This window comes from Cryptomeria japonica, chromosome 4 (genome assembly GCF_030272615.1).
Source record: "Cryptomeria japonica chromosome 4, Sugi_1.0, whole genome shotgun sequence".
NCBI lineage: Eukaryota > Viridiplantae > Streptophyta > Pinopsida > Cupressales > Cupressaceae > Cryptomeria > Cryptomeria japonica.
The window spans coordinates 196,333,997-196,347,714 of NC_081408.1; the positions used below are offsets into that span (position 1 = coordinate 196,333,997).

Below are 13,718 nucleotides of genomic sequence, written 5' to 3' on the forward strand. Positions count from 1 at the left end.
TATGTGGTGTCATTAGGGGTCATATTGTGTCCTAAGGGGTCATATGATGTTCTATGACCCCTTAGGACACGATATAACCCCCATTAGGAGACCATATATACTAAGTTTCAAATAAGGAGAGATATAAGGGTGAAGAAAGATGAAGAACTAAAGAGAGGGAAAAGAAGTAAAGGACAAGGACATAAATAGAGATATAGATATTAAGGAGTATAAAGTGAGAGGGAGAAAAACTAAAGGACAAGGATGGATAGAAAGAGGTAGACATATCTAGATATTAAAAAGGAGAGAGGACAATAGAGATAAAAAATGAAGATAAAGGGAGAGGGAGATGAATAGGTATAGAGAAAGAGAGAGGTAAAGACAAAGATAAATATATGAAGAGATGGAGAAAAAAGGATAGAGAGGGGTAAAGAGAGATTAAAAAAGGAAGAGATAGAGAGATATAAAGGAAGAGAAATATTGATAGATAGAGAGATATAGATAGTGCAAGAGAGTGAGAAAGAGAGATAGAGATTATAGATAGGGATAGATAGAGAGGGGGAGAGAGAGAGAGAAAGAGGAAGATATAGAGATATATAAAGGCACTATAGAGAAGGATGTGGGGAGAGAGCTAGAGATATATAAAGATGGAGCAAATAAAGAGATAAAGGTAGAGAAAGGGAAAGATGCTTCAAGATGGTGATTGAGGAAGAGACAGAGAAGTAGATTAATCATGTACAGAGGAACATATATAAAGATAGAGGAACATATAAAAAGAGAGATTGATAGGGAAAGAGATGGAGATGCGAAGATGGAGATAGAGATAGATATGGATAGAAAGTGATAGAGAGAGTAAGACAAATGGAGGGAGAGATGGAGTGAATAAGTGAGATTTAGAGATAATGAGATATTATACATGAAGACAGATCTATAGGGAAATAGAGATAGAGGGGACAAGATATGGAGAGAAAGGAGGTGATAGAGACAAGTAATATATAAGTATAGGTAGGATAAGGTAGAGGAGGGAGATAAATATAGAAATAAGGAGTGACAATGATGGAGTGGGAGAGGGAGAGATAGGAATAGAAAGATGGAGATATATGCAGAGATGCATGTAACTTGGGAATTTATTTATCTAGATGGGATGAGAAAATAAGTGACATAAGCAAAGAAGGAAGAGAGATAAAATATATTATATAATTATAGATAGACAAGTGATAGATAAAGGAGGTGATAGGAAAAAAATGAGACTTTGTATGCAAAATTTGTGAGTATTTAAAGTTTTAAAATTGAAGGACGAACTTCAAATGATTATAATTAATTTTTTTCTATAATATCATCAAACTACCTCATCCATTTGATAGGTCTCTAAATTACCTTTTCAACGCCTATAAAAAATCAAAATTTTGATAAGAAACACAAACGTTAAGACCATTTTACTAAACTATATTTTTTATGTTGAGAAAAATGGATATCCGATTTGAAAAAGTATGACATCACAATGGTGACATCACAAATTGGATATCCGATATTAACGAATATCCGATTTGGTTTACCAAACCAGATTCAAATTTTGGCCAACCCAAACAAAAAGTCAAAGAGGATTTTGGCATGTTTGGAAAGGTTTAAAACACTTTTTTTTTTTCCATTGCCACTTTTTGGCCCCCCATGATCTTGCACATACCCTGTGGAAATAATTAATTAGAATTAGCCAAGTTGCAAGAGAAGAAGATCAAGTCATTAAGGATCATGCTTTTGAATTTATTGGTTCCACTCTTTCAGAAGAAAACAAAGCCAGTCTTATAAAAGCCTACAGGATAGAATTAAGGACAAAGAAAAGTTTGGGTAGTCTCATTTTAGGAGAAGCATATGCAAAAGGAAAAGTTAACGAAAAAACCATTGAAAAGGTAAGTCTATAGCCAAAATCCTTGGAATGTTACCAACGGTTGATTCCGACACCATTATTGGTATGTTTGAGGATGTGAATATTGATCCTATAAATAATGTGCCTATTATGAATGATGTAATGAGTGTACCTAAAACTTCTGTTGATCCTCCGATAAACACTAATTCTAGAAAAGATAAAGAAATTGAAATCTCAAGTGACTAAGGTCAAGAAGGACAAGTGACACTGGAACAAGAAAGAAGTGATTTTGAACCAAAGGTAGCAATAGAGGAAAAGATAGAGGATCGGGACAATGTATCAGGTGAAAAAGTGATTGAGGTGGTAACTGAGATTGGTACTAGTTCCAATACAATTGACAACTCTTGGAAGAGTTTGTTTGCTTCACCGTTGAACATCCAACCCATTACTTCTTCTAAATTGATAGTTGACTTTACTAAGGTTGATCTTGTACATATATTTCAGATTGGAGAAGCTTTTCTATCTTCTGCCAAACAAGACTTTATAGGTGAGTCACAGAAGAAAGATAAAATTATTGAAGAATTACTTACTACACTTCATGCAACTATGACTAAATGTGAATTAGCTTTGGCTGCTCCCAATGCTGATAAATGTAAAGTGTTGATAAGTTCTCTGAAAAATCATTCAAAAAAATTGAAAGAAAAATATGAAAAAGATAGAGAGGAAGAAAAAGAGAAACTATTACAAGAACTTAAAGGTAAATGTGAGATCGCACATCAATAGCTCTCCAAAATTATCTTTCATGGTCAATCATGTTTGACAAACGAGAATTTGCTTTTGTCATACAGTCTTTAGTGGCCAAATGCCACAAAAGTATTAAAGATGAAATCATTATTATTGAAGATAAAATCTGACAAGCCAATTACCAATTAACTCAGGATCTATCTGGCTTCGACAAATCGACTATTGAAGAGCTACATAAGAAATATTATGAGCTACAACAACAAAGAGACAATATCATCCTTCCTTTGGGTCAATTGAGAGACACGTGTAGTGAAAGCATATCAATTATGAACCGTGCTCTTTCTAAGGCTCTACAATTCAAGTATTCCAACCTCGGTTTAGTGCAAGAAGAAGAGCAGGTGCATGCATCCTTGTAGGTATAGATTGAGTTTCTGATAGAAGTCATTTCACATTGGGACAAGCATAAAGATTCATGGACAACACACATTCAGACGATCAAGCAACTTTATCTGGTTAACCTTGTTTTTCTCCCTTAGGGGGAGTTAAGTTTATGAACATTTATTTTCTTGGTTTTGCCCTTTGTCATTTGTTATCAAAGGGGGAGCAGTGCAATGTAATGTTTTGTAATACTTTTTGACAGTTCTTCTGACTTTGCAGTTTTTAGTTTTTAAAAACTTCAGTTTTCCTTTTTAGTAAACCTATACATTATTTCTTTATGTTGCCATCAATGACAAAGGGGGAGATTGTTGGCCTATTGTCATTGATGTGGTCCAGTCAGGCATACATAGTTTTGGTGTGGTTTGGTTGTTTGCTTCAACATATGTTTTTGGTCCAATTTTTGCTCCATGATATGTGCAAAAGTTTGTACACTTATTTTGGCATTTATATCACGCAGTTTTTGTGATCTAGTAAGGCATCTTAGGTCTGGTTCCATCCGGAAATGTTGAAGGCATGCTCTACAAGGCAGTTTTGGATCCAGTCCTATCTGAATATGAAGGAAGGCATATTCTACACAGTGTTTTGGATTTAAGATTGTAGCCGACATCATATGAAGCTATTTTTGCAGTAGCGTGTGTGTATCTCAGTCTCATCCCATCTCCGATTGAGCTAACTTAATAGAGTTTTTGCTGTGGATATATAATCAGCAGTTTTGTAAGATGTGTGTAGAGTTGTTTTAAGAACAACTAATGTGTACATATTGTATATGTGAAATTTTTTGTGAATTTGAATGTTGCTTAGGCAGTAGATGTACAATCGATGTAAAGCATTTTGTGTACTTCAACAGAATTGTGTCTCATGCATATGATAGATGCAATTCTAGCAGTTCAATTTTGTATTCTGGCTATAAGCCCATTCTCGACAGTGAGCCACCTTTTTGTATTTAGGCAGTGAGCCTTCTGGACAGTGAGCCCCATCGACAATGAGACACCTTTGTACTATGTAACTGGTTACATATTAGACTATACTTGAGAGTTCATTCTCTCTATGGTTTTTCTCATGTTGGGTTTTCCACATATAATTTTGGTGTTATGTGTTTTGTGTTAATGTCCTTTTACTACATTTAAATTATGTTAGTTGATTGGTTAGTTAGAAGTTTTAATAAGTTTGAGGGAATGTTGATTCACCCCTCCCCTCTCAGTATTCCATATATTCAACATGGGGCCCTACCAGATGGTTGCCTTTGTATCCTAAGTAGTAAGTAGGCTATGTGCTTGTTTTATGATTGTTTGTAAAAAAATCATTGCCAGAAACTAGTAGAGTCGGTCCTAATTTGGGATAATCAAGGCCCTTCTACACATGAATCTAATTTTTCAAAGTGAGTCTAGTCCAAATCTATATTGTCTCTGTTGTTTTTTGACTGTTTGAGTAACACAATCTAAGAAAATTTCCTTGAAATTATAAACTGAAAATTTTTCAAATCTCATAGGAAGGAACAAAATTTTGCATTTGAGCCTAATCATTTATGCATTTGTGCCAAATCATTTTCATAATTGTTCCTAATCTGTTTCGCATTTGCCCTATCTAATTATCACAATCGTTCAGAAGCCATTTTGCATTTGCTAAAAATCTACTTCACATTCGTCAAATCCTAATCTCGCATTTGACTGATTAACCAGTGCTTTGTAGGGTCAATCAGAATTCGACAACTGGGATCCAAATTATTCTCAACCTTTGCGATCGATAGATCCCTCTAGTGTTCATAGGTTCATATAGAATATATGTCCTTAAGATTCTCCTTATTCTTTGCAAAATATATATTTCCATAGGTCCATTGGCATCTTCAACTTAGTTGCAACTAGGGAAACCTAAAGAAAAATTAGTCTCAAGATCAAGCCACAAAGGTTATTAAGAAACCAAGACCCCTACATATGAAATGATTACAAAAGGGGACTAAATGCTTCGGACTTGCACACCAATGCTAATTGCTCATGGGGCAAGATACAAAAAGAGACTTGCAAACCTGAAGCTAACTGCACTTAGGGCAAGATACATAGTTACAATATCGAAAAAGGACCTATATATATAGAAGCATCTTAGAATGTTGATTACAATCACTATTAAAGCACAAAAACTCTGATCTTACTTAAATATCCGGATCTACGGAAACTTCTAGATTATTGAGCTTCTTCATCCACTATAACTTTTGCACTACAATTTCTTTTCATAGACTTACCATACCCCTAAATTCATAATTGCTTTATCATCATATCGCTATCACACACATTTGTATGTATTCCTTTCAACAAATCATTATATATACCAAATCGAAACAAAAACATCACACCATGTCGGCCATAGGAAGATTATATCAACTATACATGCTTCTAACCCAAACAAACAATCGGTCCCAAAAATACGAAACATGTTTAGCTTAATTCAATCCGAAAAGGGGCTTCAAACCAAAAGTAGAAAACAAGGCCGATGATCGATACATTAAAAAGCCTTCTGGTAAATGCCAACAATGTAAACAAAACATAAAGTACTTCTGAAACATCACACAAGCATTCTGTACACACCTTCCAGACCCATATTGCCGCTTCACCTGAAATACTGTATTCGATAAACTTCCGGATTCCCGACTACTTCCAAAACAAAAGGGGTTGGCATCAATGACAAGATAAAGGCATATGTGCAATAGGTAGCAAAACATGGTTCAAATATTGGACTTATAAAGTTCACTAAACTCTTGAGAAAGCAAGCACTCTTCAAAAAATAGTCATCATAATGAATTCATCTTCTTAGTATGGATATGTTGGCATTGAATTTCTTTATACTTTAACGCTTATGAGAACAGTTGACTAATCTTAATGAAGAATACTTAAATTGGTGTGAAAGGAGATTCAATGTTGGAATTGTAAAGGAATACTAGAGTACACAACAAAAGGTTGTGATATTCAATGAATTGAATTTGCACATTGTTGTGTGATTCCTTTCCACTATATATTTAAGAGAACCAAGAATCCTTCTCATGGTATAAGCATGAATTAATCATGAACTAAAAAATAAAACAAATTGAGGATGTTTTTATAATGAGTATGTGCTAAAGTCAATGTTGACAATACCATCAGTGAGTGGGTTGTAACTAGCTTAATACTTGTTGGCATAATCACAAGTTTGAATGGGTTATCCAATGTATAGCTCTACCATATAGGTTAAAGCTACATTATGAATGAATGATTATCAATGATGATAAAATTGTACGTTATATTTCTATACCCAAATGTATGTAGATACACAATAAAGGAACCGTATGTGGCTGAAGATTGTTATGCATCAACTTATATCCATAGCATTTGTAAACCAACATGCTATGATTTTGGAAATGAGTTTGCATTGTAATTCATACAATATGAAGCCAAGCAAATAGTAACTCACAAAGAACATATATATTTGTGTTTGTATTATTTAATGACTAAATATAACTTTCTTGAACTGAAATTGTGCTTATGTTAGTTAATGGGACATTGGTGATATGTTGTAAACCTACATAATGGGAAACATGACTAGCCACTAAACTTAAGTGGAAGTGATGAAATTAAAATGAAAATACAAGCTATACTTGATTGTGAAGAATAGCCTTTGATGCATGGCATTTTGATTTATTGCAAGTATTAACAAGTGGGTGTGTACTTGGTAACATAAATATTGACCTACTATACCAAAACAAAAATGAAAATAGAAGATTGATTCAAGTAGAAATACACAACACATGGTACATTTTTTAATGTGAACCCCTTTTTATTAAATTCTCCTAAAAAGATCAAATTAGGAAAAAAAAAGACCACTTAAGAGGTAGTGATAATGGATTTAAAGATAATAATTTGGGATGTAACCAAACTTTTTGAATAATAGACATAGAAAAACCATACATTAAGGTCTCAAAGATCAATAGATGGAAAGAGTAAACCATAAATGATTGGATGCTAGTTTTTTTTTGTATTATAGAAGATTTGAACTCAACACCATTTATGTGTGCACAACATGAACTTTGCCATTAAACCAAGTGTCCTTTGACAATTGAATGCTAGTTATTAACAAAAAGAAGAGCAAATGCCACCCTTTAATAAATCGAATTGACTTATTCCATAAAAAGATGTCCCATCTATCATATATGATATTGTATGGGCCTGAGTATATAAAAATAAAATAAAAAGAAAGAAGAGACCTTTGTAGGTAGCTGATGAACAACACATTAAGGCATAGGAATGGGCTACACAACGAGGGAAACTCCTACAACTTCAATGGGGTATGAGCTTGCCTTTGTAGCCAATAAATGATGAGACCCAGGTCTATAGGAGCAATGTGAAAAGAGGAGTTTGAAATAAAAACAAGTGTATGCACCAAATTGATTTGTTGAACAAGCACTCAATCTAGCGACTGACAATTTCGTTATCTTTCTCCACTAATTCCCAAATGGGTTCATACTTTCTGTTTAATCTGAAATCGTCCTTGTTATTTTCAAATAATAAATTATTAAAAGCTTTAATCAGCACTTCGAAATTGTTTTGGTTGAGAACAAGGCCATTTTAAAATGAAAGCCTTTTTTAGTTTACTATACTTCTAATGAAAACATGTCCACAGTTTCTAAAGGTTGTCAATGGCAGAAATATGTATTTTTAATGAGAAGTTCGTGGTTCCTTAAATAACATACTGAACGCTTGGTATTTGAAATCTCCAAGACCAAGGTTCAACTAGTTTTGGTATAATGAAAGAAGTGATATATTGTAAATGAATGATTGAGGTTAAGGCCTGCCAGCTTTCTGAAATAAGACATTGATTTAGTGTATGTGGCTTAGTTTACTTGAAATATGCATGCATGTTACTGTCTCTCGATACAAATAAATCTCATACACTCCCTGCATCATCTATACTTTATGTATTCGATATTGTTTGTTACGAAGGCAATCTCATAGGTAATTGTACACTATTGGCCATATTATCTAGGGTGTGACTTCTATGTATGACCTTGACATTGGGAGCTTAACATATTCTTCCGTGGGTATGATGGTAGTGTAGATTTACCATAAAGATGATTGAAAAGATTATGAAGTTGGTGCTTCTATTTAGATAAAAGATACTTTATCAATTAAGTTAATTTTCATTACTAATCGAAGGGTGGTTATCACATATTTATTTTCAATCTTTTTCAAAATTGATAACATCTTTATTGAGATTTGACACTAGTCAACTTTTCTTTTTTGAGATTTCAAAAGACAAATTTCTAAAATTTGACAAAGACCAAATCTATATGCATAAGATCAATTTCACAAACATGAAAATAACCTTGCCAAAAAGACTTTGATGCATTTGTCTAACATTCTTTAAATCTTTGTGATAATAATAAATAACATTATGATGCATAACAAAAACATATTCAACATAAACCAAGAACTAAATGCTTGCATATATTATTTAAAATTCCAAATTTCAATATATTTATCATTCTTAACTTTTATTTCTAAAAAATATTTAATATTTTTAATTATTAACTAATTTATCCTAAGAAATGTAAATAAAAGAGTATTATTTTCTTACATATGTTTTTCATAATATAAAATTTGAACTTATGGTTTTTCAATTTATTGTATCAATATTTTTTTAATTAGAATTGATGCTAAATGAATGGATACTCTTAGTGTTTGGCTCTTAGCTGAAGGAGTTTCATCATAAGGGATGAGGCCAAAATTGTGTCCTGTGTGAATTTGAAGAATGAATACTCCCAGTCCTTGACTCTTAGCTGAAGGAGTTTCAGCCTAAGACTCATACTCCATATTGAAAAGATAAAATGACTTCATGAATAAAAAATCCTCCATGAAAATATTAACCAATCAAATTTGATATTTTTCACCTTGCACCCAATTTTTTCATATTTTAAGACCACGTCCGCTTAGATCAAAAAATTCTATTCACCATGCATGTGATGGCCTCTCAGCTTACGCAAATAAGCTCCTTTTTCTTTTTTCTAACCATCATGGTTCTCAGCCAAAGAATATACTATTCATGCCAATAAATAATATTCTCACTAACCGACCTTGCAAGCGCACTGAAAATACGATATTTAGTAAAATAAGTTGTCAATATTTTGTGATACGCTGTAATATATTTAGGGCACCACTTTTATGCAAAAGTTTTAAACTTTGTCTCCAGTGTGGAAAATAGAACTAGACGGCAATAATTTAAACAAGAACGGCAAGCTTCCAAACCTTTTTAAGTGAAGAATGCTCAAAACAGTGTTGCCATCAGACAATTTAATATTTTCACCAAAAAATACATATGAAAAAATATCTATATAAGGCAAAGATCTTCTGAATTAACATTGTATTGGTAGCAAATATATGGTTATCAAAGTTACAGAAACAATTGTACAATCTTGAAAGAGAGGTCACAAGTTCAAATCTCATGGGATAGGGTATGTACACCTTATTAACTTCGGCTCGTTTAACAAAGGATGACATTTAAGATGCAAAGTTTAAGCATTAGAGTGTACTTATCAGGACGAGGCTTGGGTTCCTATCTTGTGGACAAGATGAGTGCCAATAGTATGTAAATCATTAATATTATGCTGGAACTATGGGTGTACTATGCTATGCTGGCATACTGATTTTTTAGTTGCAATCCCATATTGCAGATGTACTATATTTTAGTGACATTCTTTTAACAATACTTAATACATGAGTTCAGCAAGTATGGCTTTGACACAAACAACGAAAACTATTTGTTTATCTCTACTAATGCAATACATGATTAAACTGTGATATAATCAACAGCTCTGGTTTTGAATCCAGATGAAAATTTGAGAGGTTAGAAAAGACGTTTTAGAAACCACAATATTAACCAAGAAAGATATAAATGAAGAGAGCAAACTATACCCCAACTGCCGCTTTCAAAAAGCAGCAAAAATTGATAATTCAAACAACCTGATGAACTGACTAAAATTAGAACCCATGTACATACAGGCAAAATGAAACCAAGGAAAGTATCAACATACGTAGGTGTATAACAAATATCATATAGCAAGTCTGATAGTACACAATCTATACAGACAACATGAAACCAAATGCCAGAAAAAAAGGAAAAAAAATCATGCCTTCAACATCCTTTAATGAGTTGTTGAATCTGTTCCTTATAAGATAGATAAACATCAGCACACCAATTTGGCATATGAAATCCCCCTCCTGAGAACAATAAAATCTTTTTAATTTATAGATATATATATTGCCTCAAATTGGCACCTTCCTGGGTTTTGATCTCCTCATGAAGCTCGGAAGTATACCATGCCTTACTAATCCAATTATACGCTCAAAGTTACAGCCTTTTCAACTACTCAGAGATCGACCCAAGAGAAACCATGTAGTAGTCAACAAAGCGCCAATGCTTGTATGGACAAAAGAGCTCGGACGCATACCATGCCTCACTAATCTAACTACATGCTCAAAGTTACAGCCTTCTCAACTACTTAGAGATCGACCCAAGAGAAACCATGTAGTAGTCAACAAAGCGCCAATGCTTGTATGAACAAAAAAGCGGTCTAGTACAAAGCCATACAATGATATTCCAGCACTATTATTGGAAAGAAAATTAACTGCAAAAAATGTAAGCCAATGCATTTAGTATAAAATTCAAAACATTTAGGCTCTCAAATGAACATTATTAAACATGACATTTAAATTTAATGGATATGCCATTAGCTCAAGTGATGAAAATAATCATATTGAAATAATTAAATGTATTAAATTAGATTGCCTACCAAGAGCAGATCGTTGGGACCAAGCATCCTGTACTTGACAGAAGTATTCCATTTTTTCTTGGAACTCAAAGGTCTCATCTTTTCCTGCTGATAAAATGTATCCCTTTGATGCTGCAAATGTAGATTTTGCATGCATTGAAGAGGCCAATTTTACAATGCGTCGATGCAAATGGGAAATTTTTGAAGCTGATTTCAAGCAGAGGCCAATCCCAGTTAGATTGACCATATTCAGAACCTGCAATCATCCAGCTAAATTATGCACATGCACTATCAAGATCATTCAACTACTAAATTCAAAATAACAAAATCAAACACAGTAAATGCTTGGATGAAAAAAATTGAAAATCCTCAATGTATTGCTTACTCTATACCCCCAATGACCACTAGAAATATTTATTCACAAGTTCCTCAAGTTTTGAAAAAATTTAGAACAACCATCTAGACTCAAAAGATTTTATTTTAAAAGAATGCACCATTTTTTATATATGCCGTAAGTGAAATTATAACTTTAATCCACCTTCCAAATAATTTTACGTCATGATATGCATACATCGGTTACATCGAGTCATTGACATTGAAGACCCTGTACCGTACATCTAAAATCTGATATCCTTGCTAAAAGCTGAACATTTGTTCCACAATAAGTGTGTCATGAGTGCTACAAATGAATAACATTTGAATAATCCATTGTCCAGAGAAAGTATATACTTAGTATATTTATACAATACACCAAGATTAAAAAAACGAGCCCCCTACTGAAGGGCAGTGACTGAAATCTGTGTAGAATTATCTTCTTTACAAAAGACTTTATCCTACACAATTAATTATCGTTAGTAGGAATTGTGAATACATGGATAACTGAATACTTCGAAAAATCCAAGGTAATCTGATTACTTACCAGCAGTTCTCCTGACATAAAAATGCCGACTACTTTAAGATGGGCAACTACTTCATACATTGAAGCCAATGCTGAAAGCACTGTAATAGAACCAGTTAGGGCTAAAAATAGCCTGAACCGCCGACTTGTGAACTGGAGACATTTTATTATCTCAGTATATTTGTTGTAATAAAACTCAGGATCATACCCTTGTAGTAGCGAGTCCTTGAAAACCTTCATTTTCAGCTCCTTTAGTTTCATAAATGAAAAGCCAAGTTACACATAAATATAATTGTAGTTTCATAGAATGTCAAATTTGATCTCTATCTATTGGGAGAAATATAAATTAAGAAAATAAATAAATAAATATATGATCCTTCCCTCTAAGAAACTAGATATGTATTTAACGGAGGCATTAAGAACAAAATTTGTATAAGAAAAAAAAATCTTCAAGGAGCTGTATCTTACTTGTAGAAAGCAGACCTTCCAAAACAAGATGCAGGCATACAAAAAAGTTGTCGTTTGGAACACCCATGAAATTCCCACCGATACAGCGATTATAACAATAGTTGCTGTTCCACTATTCAAACAAGGCAAAGATGCAAGGGGAATATCTATGTAAAACCAACATTTCTGAAGCATATACAGAACAAGAGCTGGAATAAACAGCTTCGCAAGTTGAGTTGCACCACGCTGCAGAAAGAAAAGAATTGGTACATGAAATCATTCTTGAAACCAGTCATTTGCAGAAGAAATGTACATCAAGTTGCCAAAGAATTAAATTTCAAAGGAAGCTGTGATGTTTAGGACTAAGAATAAAATACATTATTCTAATTATTATTACCTGAATGATTTTATTGTATTCTTCCCGTATATCTGACCTTTCATCTGCTGCAATATCAAGGAAGAGAATTCCTTGAATACCATATTTCCGCATGGACTGGCTCAAAAATATGAAGGATATAGCAGATATAAGAATTCCAACCACCACCACAACAGGCTGAAATACAAGCTGCGCATGTGCCAAGAAAACATTCAGATTGAATTATGCCCCCCATTAAATGAAAAGAAAAAATTCTGGAGAAAGTTCACTCTTCTATAAATTATCACTCAAACAATCTTGTTGAGACTAAGTGAGTTTTCTATTGTACCTCTTTGGCAACTTTAGCTACTTAGTCATTTTGATTACTCTCCAGATAGACATTTATAAATATTCTTTCTTGTGATTATATCACGATTATTAATTGGATTTGTTAAGTTCTGTCATGTATTTGTGTTGAGAAATGTATGTTGCACACCTTGCATAAGAATAATATTAATAATATAAAAATAAATATTTAACTGTGGTGCATCTTATAGATGTGGATATCACATGGGTTAGGCATTCTTAGGGACACTCATATGTTGTATGAGACATCGTGACAAATATTTAATGTGGTGTTATATTGGGAAAATATTTAATATATGAAATAATATCAAGTAAATAACTATAGTCATGGTTTTGAGGCTCATGGTTTATGAAATACCACTCATTGGTTTTGTGCAAGCTTATTCTATAAAAACAAGTGCGAGTAGTTGTTGAGGTTGGCTTGTGTAAACTTTGGCTTGTTGGCTAAGGTCAGATTGCGAATTTCTTAAAGGTTGCATATATGACAGAATTGATTGGGATGTATGTATACATGGTTCTCATTTGTTTATTCACATGGAGGGATGCAACAAAGGTGCTTGATATTTTAGAGGCCTTGCATAGAGGCTCTGCAAGTATATTGTAATCTTGTTTCTTGAGATAATACATTGAGCTGTGTGGATACTTTTGGATGCTAGGTTTTTCCATTGAGAGGGTTTTCCCAAGGTACATCTGGTGTTACTTTGTGGTATGTAAATTATTTTTTCGCATTGTGGATTCTAAGTATGTATTTTGTAATTGTTTCTCTCATTAGGATTATATGAAAATAGTATATTATTGCTGCAATTTCCTTTCAATTTGGCCAATCTAACAAATTATA

The 13,718-nt window shown here is 33.2% G+C and overlaps 1 protein-coding gene across 2 annotated transcripts in view; it reads right to left on the bottom strand.

Annotated features, from left to right (window-relative positions):
* Positions 1–10,050: 10,050 nt before the first annotated feature.
* The window catches only part of LOC131076297 (uncharacterized), a 72,943-nt gene continuing 69,275 nt past the window's right edge, over positions 10,051–13,718 (bottom strand). For both annotated transcript variants that reach the window (XM_058013421.1, XM_058013422.2), the window contains exons 3-7: positions 12,557–12,724; positions 12,181–12,405; positions 11,734–11,961; positions 10,836–11,070; positions 10,051–10,670 (exon numbers count right to left, since the gene is read on the bottom strand). In XM_058013421.1, the coding sequence (XP_057869404.1) occupies positions 10,537–10,670; positions 10,836–11,070; positions 11,734–11,961; positions 12,181–12,405; positions 12,557–12,724 (990 nt within the window). In that variant the 3' untranslated portion in view covers positions 10,051–10,536. The remainder of the gene's footprint in view (positions 10,671–10,835; positions 11,071–11,733; positions 11,962–12,180; positions 12,406–12,556; positions 12,725–13,718) is intronic.